This window comes from Seriola dumerili, unplaced genomic scaffold, assembly GCF_002260705.1.
Source record: "Seriola dumerili isolate Sdu_G_001 unplaced genomic scaffold, Sdu_1.0 BDQW01000242.1, whole genome shotgun sequence".
NCBI lineage: Eukaryota > Metazoa > Chordata > Actinopteri > Carangiformes > Carangidae > Seriola > Seriola dumerili.
The window spans coordinates 674,427-691,065 of record NW_019174497.1 but is presented as its reverse complement, the minus strand read 5'-3'; the positions used below and the strand labels follow the sequence as shown (position 1 = coordinate 691,065).

At 40.9% G+C, this 16,639-nt stretch overlaps 2 protein-coding genes across 2 annotated transcripts; both read left to right on the top strand.

Moving 5' to 3' along the window:
* The first annotated feature begins 510 nt into the window (after positions 1-510).
* myo5c (myosin VC) lies at positions 511-11,279 on the top strand. The gene is made up of 40 exons (XM_022755906.1): positions 511-598; positions 976-1,086; positions 1,195-1,366; positions 1,460-1,604; positions 1,691-1,847; positions 2,041-2,184; positions 2,262-2,343; positions 2,503-2,610; positions 2,700-2,806; positions 2,912-3,177; positions 3,275-3,356; positions 3,452-3,592; positions 3,700-3,822; positions 3,962-4,045; positions 4,204-4,335; positions 4,471-4,568; positions 4,686-4,772; positions 4,869-4,980; positions 5,083-5,294; positions 5,395-5,560; positions 5,667-5,813; positions 5,894-6,058; positions 6,180-6,273; positions 6,380-6,443; positions 6,543-6,817; positions 6,916-6,979; positions 7,064-7,144; positions 7,234-7,414; positions 7,520-7,613; positions 7,718-7,781; positions 7,878-8,046; positions 8,137-8,221; positions 8,302-8,400; positions 8,602-8,756; positions 9,072-9,161; positions 9,271-9,421; positions 9,520-9,805; positions 9,888-10,062; positions 10,152-10,232; positions 10,314-11,279. The coding sequence occupies exons 1-40, from the start codon at positions 572-574 to the stop codon at positions 10,464-10,466; spliced, it is 5,229 nt and encodes a 1,742-aa protein (XP_022611627.1). The 5' UTR covers positions 511-571; the 3' UTR covers positions 10,467-11,279.
* A 253-nt stretch (positions 11,280-11,532) lies between these two features.
* Positions 11,533-16,520, top strand: gnb5 (G protein subunit beta 5). Its single transcript, XM_022755993.1, has 11 exons — positions 11,533-11,737; positions 12,246-12,382; positions 12,527-12,568; positions 13,690-13,766; positions 13,860-13,992; positions 14,339-14,482; positions 14,590-14,681; positions 14,957-15,005; positions 15,411-15,507; positions 15,711-15,877; positions 15,979-16,520. Exons 1-11 carry the CDS (start codon positions 11,602-11,604, stop codon positions 15,988-15,990), a joined length of 1,086 nt encoding a protein of 361 aa, XP_022611714.1. The 5' UTR covers positions 11,533-11,601; the 3' UTR covers positions 15,991-16,520.
* Positions 16,521-16,639: the final 119 nt, after the last annotated feature.

Sequence of the window (16,639 nt, the reverse complement as noted above, 5' to 3'; positions counted from 1 at the left end):
TGACCCTACATCACAGTTTATGGCCTTAGTGATTTTTCCCTCTGATTATATGTTTGTATTTGTCAAAAAGAAAAAAAAAAAGCAAAGAGTAGAGAAAATACATTTGTGAAAAATAATTTATTTGTTTAAGTATCATCCCCTTTTTTGACGTTTTATATATCTAAGCACCTCGTGCCCTACTGAACAGTTTTAATAATGGTACCAGCAAACAGCAATAAAGTAAATACATAAAAGCAATACACATTAATACATTTTGGGCACAAAATAAATGGAGAAATTGATAAAATTTGGGGCAGAGCATAAAATTGATAACATTTGAATAATATTGTATGTAGTGAAATATTAAATGAATAAATGTTTTTTTAAAGAAAGAATTTCAATGAAGTCACTGAGTATTATTTTGAAAATTACAACCGGAAAAGTGGTGTACTTTTGTGTAACTTGACTCTGGTGATTCTTGCATAGTTGTGAGGGAGAGGAGGAAATTCAATGGTAACCTGGTAGATACAGTGATAGAACAGTTGATAAACAAATACAAAGACGAGAGAGGTTACAAGAATAATGCATAAACATGGCTTTGTTGGAACTGTACACCGAGGTAGGAAAAGCTCCTGCTGTTATTACTATAGACCGAATATTTTCTTATTTACTTACTTACAGAGACATATGGAAACTTTGTCAGTTCGTTGGCAAGGTGCTGGGATGTAAAGGAACCTGTGTTCAAAGGAATTTAAAGTCTAAATGCTCAGCTGTTTGTTTTTATTTAACTTTTGTTATGTACGGCTTTATCATTTTATAACATAGATTAAGATACAAACCATTATAATTTAGAAAAGAAGGTCCTCATCATAGTTTACCTAGTTCATGTTTACATAACCAATTCCTTACATTTAGTGTTAAATGATGTTTTAATCATTTCTTTATTAAAGTATTGATTATTTGTTAACCTGTTACCCTTGAAATCTTCTGTATTAGTACAACAGGGTGTGGATTCCAGATCCAGAACATGTGTGGAAATCAGCAGAGATTATGAGAGATTTTCATTTTGGGGATAATGTTCTCGAATTGCTTCTTGAAGACGGCACAGTAAGTAAAATGTGACTAATCAAGCCATCACATGCACCTGCAGTGAGTTTATGATGGTGAGAAACAACAGCTGACTTGATTGTTTTACATAACCTGTCATTGTGAAAGGAGCACTACTACCCTGTTGACCCATCAAAACCACAACTCCCCCCTCTTCGCAACCCAGACATCTTGGTTGGGGAGAATGACCTCACTGCTCTCAGCTACCTCCATGAACCCGCTGTTCTGCACAATCTCAAAGTGAGATTTGTGGAGTCCAGAATCATCTATACCTACTGTGGTACAGTTTCACTGAACATAATCCAAGCACTGAGATGTAGGCTGTTGGCAGTTTGTGCTTTTGGCTCAACCTGTCTTGTTTACTCATTTTCAGGTATTATACTGGTGGCTGTAAATCCCTACAAACAGCTCCCGATCTATGGAGATGCAATCATTCATGCCTACTCAGGCCAGAACATGGGAGACATGGACCCTCATATATTTGCAGTGGCAGAGGAGGCTTACAAACAGATGGCCAGGTAAATAAAACCTCAGTCACATAAAGATAAAGATAAAGAATATACAGCGTGGTTATATCAGTGTATTACACATTTTTCTTTCTCAGAAACCACAAGAACCAGTCTATTATCGTCAGTGGTGAATCTGGAGCTGGTAAAACAGTGTCTGCTCGATATGCTATGAGGTACTTTGCTGTTGTAAGCAAATCTGGCAGCAAGACTCGAGTTGAAGACAAAGTCCTGGCATCCAATCCAATAACAGAGGTAGGATTTTACTGGAGCCTATTCACAAGGCCACACATAGCTGTTGTTTCCGTTAAACTGGCAATGTTTCAGCACTGTGACAGTGTTAAACTAATAAGCTTCCATTTTTAAGAGCCCATTGTTAAAATAAGATAGTTGATAATATGTTTCTGATAATTGGAGTAGAGATTTAAAGGGCTTGGTTTTGTCTCAGGCAATAGGAAATGCAAAGACCACCAGGAATGACAACAGCAGCCGATTTGGGAAATACACGGAAATCAGCTTTGACAGGAGGTACCGGATCATCGGAGCAAACATGAGGACCTACCTCTTAGAGAAATCCAGGGTAGTTTTTCAGGTAGGTGAGATGATGATGTTGCTGATTGTTACTTTTCTCATATCTGATCCAAAATAATGATTTTCTGTTTTATTCAGGCAGACAACGAGCGGAACTATCACATTTTCTACCAGCTGTGTTCCTGTGCTCACCTGCCAGAGTTCAAGAACCTAAGACTGTGTGAGTGTCAGGACTTTGGGTTTGTACTGCATGTTTGAGATGGAGCTTTTACTGTTTTATTGCTGTGATGATTAATCTGATTTACGGACGTCTAGGTCTTGTACATGTGGGATTAGTTTATTGTAAGTGTGCTTTACAATTTATTCCTTTTACCTGCAGTGAGTGCAGAAAACTTCCAGTATACCTGCATGGGTGGGGACATCACTATTGAAGGTGTAGATGACAAGAAAGACATGGAAGAGACTCGCCGGACCTTCTCGCTGCTGGGTAAGAAGTGCTTCAGATGTCAGGTGGGAACTTGCTTTTAATGTGACTTCTTATGTTATCTTTCTCTCCCTCCCTCTCTGCGCCTCCAGGGTTGAAGGAGGATTTTCAGGCGGATGTGTTCAGAGTTTTGGCAGCCATTCTGCATTTGGGGAACGTGGAGGTCAGAAACTCAGGAGAGGACAAATCATCAGTTAGTGTGAGTTATAACTCCCCAAGCGTTAAATAGCTTTTTTTGTGTGCAAGATTAGAACTTCAAACATTAACCAGGTTAAATACAAAACTACGTTTTTATGTCTTCCAGCCCAGTGATCCGCACCTGGCGATCATCTGTGAGCTGCTGGGTGTGAGCGCAGAGGGGTTGGTGCGTTGGCTGTGCCATCGGAGGATCGTTCTGGTGGCTGAGACGGTGATGAAGCCGATGCCCAAGGAGCGGGCAGTAAATGCCAGAGATGCCCTAGCCAAGCAGATCTATGCCCATCTCTTTGACTGTATCATTAACAGGATAAATACGGCACTAAAGGTCCCAGGAAAGCAACATGCTTTCATAGGTGTCCTGGACATTTATGGGTAATGCAGAAACAACACATATTTCTTCAGCTTTTTCATATATTCATGTCTCTTTTGCTGCCGTTTTTGACATGAATTTGATGTTCTGTGTCCTCAGCTTTGAAACATTTGACATCAACAGCTTTGAACAGTTTTGTATCAACTATGCAAATGAAAAGCTTCAGCAGCAGTTTAACTTGGTATGCAGCGTCATCAACCAAAATCAATGCAGAACCCCATGCACGCACCTCTTCATCAGCTCTGAGGATTATGCTGCTGTTTCTCTCATTTTCAGCATGTGTTCAAGCTGGAGCAAGAGGAGTACATGAAAGAGGACATCCCATGGACGCTCATAGATTTCTATGACAACCAGCCAGTTATTGACCTGATTGAAGCAAAGATGGGCATCCTTGACTTGCTGGATGAAGAATGCTTGGTAAGATTGAATGCAAAGGACTTTTTTCAGGTCTGTAAATTTATTTTTACTTGACCGTGTTTTCAACATCTCTGTCCCTCCTATACGTGTATCCCTCTACTTTACAGTTTCCTCAGGGCTCTGACAAAAGCTGGCTGCAAAAGCTGTACAACTACCTCGACTCCAGTCCTCTGTTTGAGAAGCCCAGGTTATCAAATGAGGCTTTTGTGATACAACACTTTGCAGACAAGGTGGAGTCTGATGAACCTTGAAAACCCATTACCTGCATAATGGAGCACAAAAATGACTCCTACCGTTATTAACAATTAATGCTTTTGGATCCCGAGCAGATGTCTTTTTTAAACTATGCCATCCTATTTCCCTTAACAGGTGGAGTATCAGTGCAGAGGTTTTCTTGAAAAGAACAGAGACACTCTCTATGAAGAACTAGTGGACATTATGAGAGTCAGTAAGGTAATTAAAGGCCTGATTTTATTTTGGCTTTTAATCTTTAAATACTACATTTTTGTCACAAAACTAATCAGAGTTTCTGTATAATAATAAATAACATGTTCCATGCGTCATTGTTTTTCTCATTTTAACATTTTTCCCCTGACTGCAACTATTATCAGCTTCCTTTTCTGGCCAACTTTTTCCAAGAGGAGGAGCAAAACCCTGTGACCAGTAAAGGCGTCAAAGTGAGGCCGGCCAGGCCTGGGGTGAAACCAGCCAATAAACAGCTGAGAACCTCTGTGGGAGATAAGGTGAACATGTTTACTCAGTCACTGCTCGCTGGAGATTATTGACGCTCCAACCCTGTATTTGAAAGTGTGTGTAGGATACAACTCTGTTTGCATTTTGTATTTATTCTTTCTAATGAACTTTGTTGACAAATGTAGTTTCGCAGTTCCCTCTCCTTACTGATGGAAACACTGAATGCAACCACCCCACACTATGTGCGCTGCATTAAGCCGAACGATGAAAAACTCCCATTTGAGTGAGTACTAATGAAGCTATGATTAAAATGACACACTCCGTTTGTTTTATTGATTCACTGAATCATTTGCATATTTTTGTGTCTTTGGTTTAAGTTCGTGTTTGCTTGTATTTTAAGATATGACTCCAGGAGGGTGGTGCAGCAGCTGCGAGCCTGCGGAGTCCTTGAAACTATTCGTATCAGTGCACAGAGCTATCCGTCCAGGTGATTCTCTACTATGTGACTCTATTAGTCAAATTACAATATTCACATATCTTTCTGGCTGTGTTGTAATGGCAGACATGCTTTTTTCGTTTGCAGGTGGACATACATTGAGTTTTACAGCAGATACAGTATCCTAATGTCACATCAGGAGGCGGACCTCGCTGACAAGAAACAGACCTGCAAGAATGTGCTGCAGAGGTTGATTCAGGTAAGCTCTCTCTTTAAACTCTGCCTTTAAATTCAGCGTTGACATGCATTATTTCGCACTACATGTTTGTGTATCACTTTGGCCTCACGGCTTGATCTCCAGGACCCCAACCAGTACAAGTTTGGTCGGACAAAGATCTTCTTTCGAGCCGGTCAGGTAGCTTATCTAGAGAAGCTGCGTCTGGACCGACTTCGAGGAGCCTGCGTAACCATCCAGAAACACGTCCGCGGGTGGAGCCAGAGGAGGAAGTACCTGCGCGTTAGAGAGGCAGCCATCATCCTCCAACAGTACATCCGTGGAAAGAGGACAATCCGGTTGGAAACATTTAATAACAATGTTGTTGTTTCGCATCCCCTGTTGTATCAACTAGGATTTTGACATTATACCTGCTTTGTTTTCTTTGTAAACCTCCAGTAAAACAGTGAGCGCTGCAATGCTGAAGCAGGGCTGGGCAGCACTGGTGATCCAGAGATACTGGAGAGGTTACCGCATGAGACAGATCTACCAGGTTGTCCGTCTGGCGTCTGTCACCATCCAGGCCTTCACACGTGGTTGGGTAGCCCGCAAACGCTACAAGAAGGTGAGTAACTGATCATTAATGAATAATTTCTGTCATTTAGTATGGTGAAAATATAAAATGTCCTCACGTGAAATTTATGTCCTGCCATCCCTCCGTTACCTGTCAGATGATGGAAGAGCACAAAGCCGTAGTTCTCCAGAAGTATGCCAGAGCATGGCTGGCTCGACGGCGATTTCAAACCATTCGTCGGCTGGTGCTTAATGTCCAGCTTTCGTTCAGAGTGCAGCAGCTCAGAAAGAAGATTGAAGAGCAGGTAAAGATGCTTCTAAAGTTGTATTAGCTGTGGCTTTTATGTAGAAGATATACTGTATACCAATTCCTGTAACCTTACAGAGCAAAGAGAACCGTGGGTTGGTAGAAAGACTGACCAGCTTGGCCAACAGCCACTCGCAAACTGTGGACAGACTTCAGGGTCTAGAGGCACAGCTGGAAAAATCAACCAGCCAGAAGGCAACTTTGGAAGCAAGAGAGAAGAAAGTGAAAGAAGATGCTACTCTGGTCAGTCATGAAGTCCATGCTAAACATTTATTACAGTTGTTCGTGTCTTTGCATCTTTTTGTTTGCTGATGAATTAGATGTTATGAGCCCTTCAAAAAACATATTTTTATTCTTGCTCTAGACTATTGCACAGATTCAAAAGGAGAGAGAAGTACTAACCCTTGAAAAGCAGAACTTGGAGAAAAAGTTTGAAGCTTCCACCAAAGAGGCCAAAGGTAAGAGGTTTAAAGATCCTTTGGGTTGATTCTTATTTTACAGTACAGTACCTGTAATAATTTTTTATGACAGTACTACCTGTAATGATTTTTTAAACACTTGCAGAGAGTTTTGATCAAATAAAAAGGAATCTTCTGGATGAAAAAGAAAATGAAGCAAGGCTTAGAAAGTAAGTGATAAAAATGTGCAATCTTGTTTTGTTTTTTTTTCCAATGTAAATTTTAGCTTGTTCGGTTGTTCAGTTTGTTGATGAGAGTATACTTGGCAGAATTGCAGAGAACAGCACTGAGATCCAGAGACAAGACCATGAGAAGGAGGTGCAGGCTCTGAAAGAGGAGATTAAGAGACTGAAAGAGGAGAGAGTCAGTCTGCACAGAAAGATAGAGGAGGGGGGCCAGGTGAACTCTGACCTGCAGGAACAAGTCATCCAGCTCTCCAAGCACGTCAAGGCCATTCCTGAGCTCCGCAGAGACCTGAACAGCCTGCAGAATCAGAGGAATAACATGGACCGAAAGATGAAGCAACAGTCGGAACAAGCAAGAGGTACAGACTTTTCCATACTTAGTGAACCATATTTAGAAATATGATACGATCTCATGTTAGTACACAGGCGAAGTAATCCCTGAATATTTTTTCTGCAGCTAAAATGAACGAGATTACAAGACAACTTCTTGGTGGTGTTGTTGAAGAGGAGGTTCTTTTAGGGTAATCCAAATACTTTTTGTTTCTCTCATGTAGTTATTCTACGGTTCATTTAGAAATTTAATCTCACACATTGTTTCTCTGAAGGCTAACTCCAGGTGATTCTGAGAAGATTTATGACGTTGAAGATTTTGTGGCAGCCTTTGAAGGCCTGCACAAAGCTACCAGGTCTGTACCATTGCAGTCCTTCCACTTATACCAGATGTATTAAGTGTAACACTCGACCCTGTTAAACATGGTTCCACCTTTGATGGCAGAATACTGGAAAACCACCAGAGGGAGCAGAAAGAACAGTATGAGACCCAACTGGAGGGCTTGCAATTGAAAGTGGACCACCTTAAAAATGAGAACAGCAAGCTCCAAAACCTGTTCCAGGAAAAAAGTAGTGTCAACGAGGATATTCGCCAAGAAGTGTCCAGGCTCAGCAGTGAGAATTCAGTGGGTCATTGGATGATTGATTGACTCCCATATTTTATTTCTTAGGATATATGAGGTGCAGAACTCAACGTGATTGTGCTGTCCTTTATTTGATTTGATCCACAGGTTATACCAGAGCTGAAACTTCAGGTTTCAGAGTTGCAAAGACAAAAACAAGAGCTGGAGCTCCACGTAGAGGAGCAGAACCAAGAGCTAGCAGGTAGATCTGAGTATTTTTTTAACCAAGAATTTCAAGCCGTTTTTTCAGATTAGTATTTTACTTGTTCTTTTGTTATTTTGTTATTTTTCTTTTCCATCTAAAAGAAAAAACAGAGGAGATCACCAACATTCTTCAAAAGAAAATTGAAGAGGAGAGCTCACAACGCAGGTAACATACTCAGATTGGTTTCTTGATTCTTCTCTGTTTCTTGATTAAAGATGGGATGCTCATTTCTGAGGCCGCCTGATTATTGCTGCTTTACAGGCACTTTGAGGAGAAAGCTGAAGAGCTGGAGGAGGTGAAGAGGGAGCTTCAAGGCCAAGTAGAGGATCTGGAAGAGGAGAATGATCACTTGAAGAGACAGCATTTGATGCAGAACGAAGCCAAGAGCAAAATGAGACAGGAGACGTCACGGTTAACTGCTGAGAACATGGTATGCATAGATATAAAAGGTGGAGGGTCACAGTATGAGTTTGTGAATGCATGTCTTGTCTTACAGTAAAAGATTTTTCTTTTCTTCTAGGACTTTGAAGAGCAGCTCGACCAGAAAGACAGATTAATAAAGAAACTCCAGAATCATATAAAGAGCCTTGAGACATCACAGAAAGGTACATTTGTGGCTTGTAGGTGTTGATTGTCTAATAAATCTGACTTCTCCACGTTAATCACGTCATTGTTTCTCACACAGCCAAGCAAACGTCTGCGCCTGCTATTCCTAAAGACTACCTCGGCATGTTGGAGTACAAGAGAGAGGACGAACCCAGGCTTGTTCAAAACATCATTCTGGGTATTCTTCCTCTGTGCTATTTATATAATATGCTCATATTCATTTTGTGAGTGCGAATTCTGTTAGTCCGCCTTGCTCGCAGTGCTGGTATAGACTGGATCCTCTGAGAGTGTGAGCAGCAATAAGCAGACAGATATAATAAGAACAGAATGAATAATTGAATACATATCCTCCTTCAAACATGTCACAATCTGCCCACAGAACTGAAGCCCAAGGGTGTGGTGGTCAACATGATCCCGGGTCTGCCAGCGTACATCCTCTTCATGTGTATCCGCCACGCTGACTACCTGAACGATGAAGCCAAACTCAAGTCTCTTATGAATGCAATCATTGGTGCTGTCAAAAAAGTCATCATGGTGAGATTGATTATAAGTCTATTAGTCTTTATCTGCACTGTAGATCTGCTGAATGAAGAGTAAATATTACTATAAATATTACTCATGACCATATCTAAGATTATGTAGTAATTTGACAGCAGTTTAGATTGCTGTTGTTATTTGATTTCAAGAGATTGTTGATATGAGAAGGATAAAAGGCAGGAAGAGAAGTCAAATTTCAGAAGTTGCATAAATGAAATAAAACGTCACATCTCTAAAGAATGACAAAAATTATATAACTGAGTTTCTGAAAATAAATGAAAACAAAACACAGCTGCCATTTTTGTGTTCCAGAGTCACCACAAAGACTTTGAGTTGCTTTCCTTCTGGCTCTCAAACATGTATCAGCTGCTCAACTGTCTGAAGCAGTACAGCGGGGAGGAGGTATGGATGTGCTGTATTTAACTTGGTTGCACTGTAATGGTTTTAGTCTCTCATGTGCAGTAACAGGCACATTTTGACATTCTTTTGTTTTTCTGTCTGTTCACAAAAGGAGTTCATGAAACAAAATACTCCCCGCCAGAAAAAGAACTGCTTGCAGAATTTTGATTTGTCAGAACACAGACAGATCCTCAGCGACCTGGCCATCCACATCTACCATCAGTTTATCATGATCATGGAAAAGGCCCTGACTCCTGCGATCGGTATTTTCCACAGTCTATTATTGTCACAGGCAGATTTTGACAGTGGTTAACCTTTGTAAGCACCTTAAAATATGCTTTTTTACTGTCTTGACCTACAGTACCCGGTATGTTGGAGCACGAGAGTTTGCAGGGGATTTCTAGCATGAAGCCGACGGGCTTCAGGAAGCGTTCCAACAGCATCTATGATGACTTAGAGACCTACACCATTTCCTCCATTATTCAGCAGCTCAGTGTCTTTCACTCCACCATGACCCAGCATGGCATGGAGCAGGGCCTCATCAAACAGGCTGTCAAACAACTGTTCTTCCTGGTGGGTGCGACTACCCTCAACAACATCATGCTCCGCAAAGATATGTGCTCCTGCAGGAAGGGAATGCAAATCAGGTCTGGGTTCACTTTTGTTATATTTGAATAAAAGACAAAAAACTGTTCAAAGTTCAGTTTCATAGCGTCTTTGGTCCTTTAGGTGTAACATCAGTTACCTGGAGGAGTGGCTGAAGGAGAAGGAACTACAAAGCTCTAATGCTATCGATACTCTGAGGCCGTTGTCTCAGGCTGCTTGGCTGCTGCAAGTCAACAAATCCACAGATGATGACGCCAAGGAGATCACTGAAACATGCACTGAACTCAACCCCGTTCAGGTACTTTATTCAGTGACATATCATACACGTTTAAATATTAAAAACTCCAGCATCACAGTCAAGTAAAACAAAACTCTTTGTATTTGTAGATTGTCAAGATTTTGAATTCATACACACCCATTGATGATTTTGAGAAAAGGGTGACGTCATCATTTGTCCGCAAAGTTCAGGTGAGCTCTGTTGTTAATTTTCACATTTTAATGCAATGACTTTCTTGCACTTCACTAAACGTGCCCTGCTCTTGTTTTCAGTCATCACTACAAGATCGTGAAGGGTCCACGCAGCTGATGCTGGACACAGATTATCATTTCCAGGTCACGTTTCCTTTCTGCCCGTCCTCACAGGCTCTGGAGCTGCTGCAGGTCCCGAGCAGTCTTCATCTGGGCTTTCTGACCAGGATCTGACACAGCCAACCTTTGACCTTTCACTCCACTTGACTGAGTCATAGTCCAGTAGCCTATGGCTGCATGCTATTGTATCTATAAATATATAAACACCTTTAATAAACTGTGTACACAGCATATTTAAAATGTATAGGGCTGTAGCCAGGATATAAGACGAAAAGACTGAGGTCATGTCTCCCAACTGCACCCCCCCGACCTTGTCAGAAAAATTTGACCAAGTTTTTTTAACAGTTTATTCTTTTAATTATTTTTGCCAACTTTATTAGAGCTGCAAGGAATAGTCAATTAATCGATTAGGTGGTCAGATAGAAAATTTACTGAAAATTATTTTGATAACTGATTGTTTGTGTCAGTCATTTTCCATTTTTTTTTTTACATGATGGTAAATTGAATCTTCTTTTGGTCTTTGGATTTTTGGGTATTGGTCAGACAAAACAAGACATCTGAAGACGTCAGTTTGGACTCAGTTTAATCCATAATGATAATAATTGCCCTACATTTTATTAACAATAATCAAGGTTTAAATGCTCAAAGCCTCCTTTATGCTGCTGGGAACAAGGTTCTGGTGGGGAAACAGTGAACATTTTATTTTTTATTCTGTTGCCAGTAAGACATACTCGAATGTAAAATTTCCCCAGCTTCCTAAAGCCACTAAATCCCCAGAAAGAATACTGGGAGCAAAACCTCACTGTCCCCATTTGTAGCTCTGGCCCTGTTAAAATGTGAAAGTGTAATCAATTGAACTGCAGTATTTTTTAATTATCCACTCACTCGCTTGTAACAGATATTGAATGTGCGAACATGTTTGCTTCATGGTTGAATCCACTGAAATAAACTGTAAAATGTCAAAATGCCAGGTTCCATATCTGTCTGCTAGTTTTACAGTGCAGATGGAGAAACAGTGTTGTGTTTTCTATGTATGAAAATGCATTATTTAGCTGCGGAGTAGTGAGGATGCAGCCCGTGTGGAGCGGCAGCATCACCAAGATACACGAGCCCCCTCCCTCCTCCCTCTTCCCTCCTCTCTGGAAACTGGAGGAGCATCTTCTCCCTCTGACGTCATGACAGCAGCATCAGCTGTTAGCTCTGCTTTAAGCCCTTTCGCTGCCGACCGCTGCCTGCACAAAGGAAATATATGAGATCCCCTCTAATCCCTGAAATGGCGACACAGGAGGTACAGCTGAATGAGACTCTGGCCCATCTCAAAACGGAATCGGAGACGCTGAAGACGAAGCTGGAGGAGGAAAGAGCGAAGCTGCACGATGTCGAGCGTGAGTGCTGCTGAAAATGGAGAGGCCTTGATTCACCCCTGCGTTTACACAGTGACGGGACAAATAACATCAAATGTGCCAAAAAATATACCCGTTTGTATTTCTGTGAGAGGTCAAATATCGCCAGTTTCACGGGGATATGTGAATTTGTGGAAAGTGATTGTTGATCTGATCTGGCCTCACGTTACCCCAGATTTGACAGGATGTTTGTTTGCCTCCCGATTTTACAGTCCACTGCTTCCATCCGAATTTCCTCTATGTGGTGGTTTTGTCCAATCATGTCTCAGCAATATGCAAATAGTAGAGATGATGGATAAAAACGTGAAAAACTAGAAACAGGTAATCTGTAATGCATGTATTTTTCAGAACAAGACAGATTATAATTCCTCTACAGTATAGGCCTACTGTATCTTAATCCTTATTGCTGCCAGCAATATTCATCTAGAGTGTATACAGAAGCTTTAATGTAATGTACATTGTCTGTGTGTGTGTGTGTGTGTGTGTACAGTGCATCAGGTGGCAGAGAAGGTGGAGGGACTGGGTCAGTTTGTCATGAAAACCCGAAGAACTCTGAAGGGACATGGCAACAAAGTTCTGTGTATGGACTGGTGCAAGGACAAGAGGAGGATCGTCAGCTCCTCACAGGTCACAAACCCAGCTGAGCTTTATGTTTCTAGAGCTGATTTTCCACCTCGCAGCTCACTGTAGTGTGTGTTTGTAATTATAATCTACAGTGTATGGGTTTTTGTTTTGTTTTTTTACATTGCACTTGTTCTAATCTCTTTGCAGGATGGAAAAGTGATTGTATGGGATGCTTTCACCACCAACAAGGTAACTGCTTTTCTTCAGTAGGCAGGTATTTTATTACAAAATTAAAATCATCAGGACCAATTTAGCAAAATGCTGAGATCTTTGAAGACATTTTCAAATTGTACCCATTCTTACTACATCCTCCTACAGGCTTTTTATAAACCAGTGTTTCAGATATGCTCCCTTACACCAAACCAACCTCCTGAACATACTCAACTACAGTCTAATCACTGGTTACCTACTTTGTTGGCTCCACAAAATGAAGCGGTCACCAACTAGTATGTCTACAGTGTGGACACAAGTTGTAAACAGCTCCACCAGAGTGATTTTTCCATCTCAGACTGTTGTGTTTGAAGGATTTTATGGCATGTGGTAAGACAGATGTAAAAACTGGAGCAAAGTTAGAAAAATAAACAACATTTTTGGAACCAAAATGTTTTTTTTTAACACAATCATTTTGTGACCCTTAAGATTTATTTTTGGTTTGGGAACCAGAGATCTAAATCCAAGTTATAACCTCAACAATACCAACAAAAAATGTATTTATAGTCAAATGTAATGTTGATGTTAGTGATCTGAAACATGCAAGATGAAAGATGCAGCAGAAATTAGACACAAGCAAAAGTATATGTGTACAGATGATGAAATAGAGGTTATCAGTACCATTTGTTGATAAAAATTGAAAACTAGTGTTTGTCATTTTTATGTCATCTATACAGGGTTGCAATAACTTCTTCTGACAAGCTTATAATTGAGAATTGAGAATTTCACTTTCTCCAATATCATGTAGAAACTCTAATGCATTGGCTCTAATGGCGAGGAGGAGTAGCCATGACAGCGCTTGTTATCACAAAGAATTTCCATCACTGTGCTATAAGCTGCCAAAAAGGTCCCCTTTTTATGATTAAGGAGGAAGGGGAGGGGCTAACAAAAATTGCTAATATAAAGAGCTGAAGATCAGCAGACCACAAAGCTGTCTAAAAATTGCTTTAAAAACACCCCATTCGTTTTGGACAAACTGTAACAACTCTGACGCCTAACAGCCTTAAGCTTGCTGCTCTGCTCTAATTACACCTGATGAATTTGATTCATCTCTCTGTCCTGGTGCAGCTCATGCAGCTTTGTCTTTTGATGTTTATTAGGAGCACGCTGTGACAATGCCTTGCACCTGGGTGATGGCCTGCGCCTACGCCCCCTCTGGATGCGCTGTAGCCTGTGGGTGGGTGTCGTACTACAGATGATGATCCAGATGTGGTGTGTCGTTCATTTGGTTTTCTGTTTTGTGGTGAACTGGGGTTGTTTTCTGTCACAGGGGCCTGGACAACAAATGCTCCGTGTATCCTCTGTCCCTGGACAAGAATGAGAACTTGGCTGCAAAGAAGAAGTCAGTGGCCATGCACACGAACTACCTGTCTGCCTGCAGCTTCACCAACTCGGACATGCAGGTGAGACTGCCCCCATACACAATGAATAAATATTCACACGAAACACAAAAGCAACACAATAAAATATATGTTTTGAAAAATCGTAGTTGCAAATTTCATGTTACACTTCTGTTTCACCATCAATTTAGGTTCCTGCTGCTTCTCTCTCATTATTAATCAGAAATCACTGTCTTCCATATTTGAGTGAATGGAGCTTCCCTGCTTTGTTAATAATTCACAGCAGCAACGTCCTGGTCACATGATGTTTCAGACAGTCCATTTATAGCCGTGTCTTAGCTCACATCAACTTTTACTGAACTTCAGAACAGCCGTTATTCTTCCTCCTCATCGTATGCTTGTGTTAAAGATCCTGACGTCCAGCGGGGATGGTACATGTGCATTATGGGATGTTGAGAGTGGGCAGCTGTTGCAGAGTTTCCATGGACACGCAGCAGACGTGCTCTGTCTGGACCTGGCCCCCTCCGAGACCGGGAACACATTTGTTTCAGGGGTGAGGACACGTGTTCCTCCGTCTTCATTGCTCCTTGTTACTTTTTCAACTTAACTGAATTATTTAAAGTATTTTGTCATGTTCTACATGATTCTATATGATTGCAGGGTTGTGATAAGAAGGCCAATGTGTGGGACATGCGTTCAGGACAGTGTATTCAATCCTTTGAAACTCATGAATCAGACATAAATAGTGTGCGGTAAGTGATTGCCTTGAAATGACTCTGTCCATAAGCATGTTCGTTTATTTATTGTACAGTCAGGAAAATGCAGGTATTTTAAAGCCCTCTGTTATATGTGATTATAACATATTTCAGATTATTCTGATGGCCTATGTTTTTGTTTGTAGAAAAACAAAATCCTGCTGAAAACTGATTCTGTGCATGTTTTGGTCACATGTAATCAAAGCCTACATATAGGGGCTTTAAGAGACCAGTTTGTTCCTAACTGTGGTTGTCCGTTTCTTTTTCAATAGATACTATCCCAGTGGAGATGCATTTGCGTCTGGCTCCGATGATGCTACAGTATGTATTCAGATATTATTTACTGGTTTGATCTTAAAGGAATAACTTGACATTTTGGGAAATATGTTTATTCCTTGTCTTGTCAAGAGTTAGATAAGAAAATTAATACCACTGTCATGTCTATAGGGTAATTATGAAGCTACTGCCAGCAGCCGATTGTCTTATCTTAGCCTGGCCCTGTCTGAATTTAACTACATCCACCTACCAGCCCCTTTAAAGCTCACTGATAAAAAACAAAGCTTGAAAACTGTCAGAAAGAGAGCAAGCAACAGTATTTTCTAAATGGTCAAACTATTCCTTTAAACTGGCACTGGACAGGCTCCTCTTATTTACTAAACAAAGTGCTATTGGTAATCTATACATCTAAAGCTCTGCTGAAGATTCAAACACTGACCTTTGTTACAGTGCCGTCTGTATGACTTACGGGCAGACAGAGAAGTGGCTATTTATTCCAAAGAGAGCATCATATTTGGGGTCTCCAGTGTTGATTTCTCTCTTAGTGGTAAGACACTTTTTCACATTTCACACAATTAAATTGAATCAAACACAAGTTCATAGCAATTCAGATCCTCCTGACGGTAAAGATATTGCTTTTACATACTGTTAAAAGCATAAAAGCTTTTGGTGTGTGTGTGTGTGTGTGTGTGTGTGTGTGTGTGTGTGTGTGTGTGTGTGTGTGTGTGTGTGTGTGTATTGTTTTCTCAGGTCGGCTATTGTTTGGAGGCTACAACGACTACACCATAAACGTTTGGGATGTCCTCAAAGGAACACGGGTGTCTATTCTGTTTGGACATGAGAACCGCGTCAGTACACTGCGAGTGTCTCCCGATGGGACGGCCTTTTGCACAGGTTCCTGGGACCACACTCTTCGGGTATGAGATGTCTGTTACTAGCGTCTGGTCTGACCGCTTTTTCAGTCTGAAATGACCTTTGCTGTGACATCTTGTAACGGCTGCTGTTTCTTTATTTCCAGATCTGGGCTTAAGGATGAAGATACAGAGGATTAAATGGTAGACAGACCTGCTGAAGACACACCGATGTTTCTGTTTGCTAGAGTACAATCACAGAGATAGAGACTCAGTCTTGGTTGTACATAGAGCATATTAATAGCATTGTATGTACTCCAGTCTCATGGCCAGGGTAGATTTACATATTTCAGACAGTAATTAAACCAAATGGCACGCTTGTATTACAATATGATTGAAAGAAAATTGCACAGAAGTACTTACGGTTACAACTTAAGATGTAAAATATATACTGCAGAAAATATAATTGGTAGTGACTAGCATCAGTCTAGGATAGAAGTGACACAATAAAGTGATGTATTGTATGTGGCCACATTAAGGACATTACTTGTTTATTTAATTGTTTTTTTGCACAAAAAATAATGGAGGAATTCAGTCGGTGGATGAAAATAGGACACATGGAAACAAAATGCATCTGCGGGAGAAGCAGTGAGGTTTATAAACAAGGCCTCAGCTTCACTCAGTTAGACTTAGTCATGCCACAGACTGAGGGAAGGGGGGGGGGGGGGGGGGGGGGGGGGGGGGGGGGTGTCGGACATATGTGGCTTCTCCTGTAAATACATAATGGAAAATGATGGATAGTAGTGGGGAACGATTAGATTGGCTTGT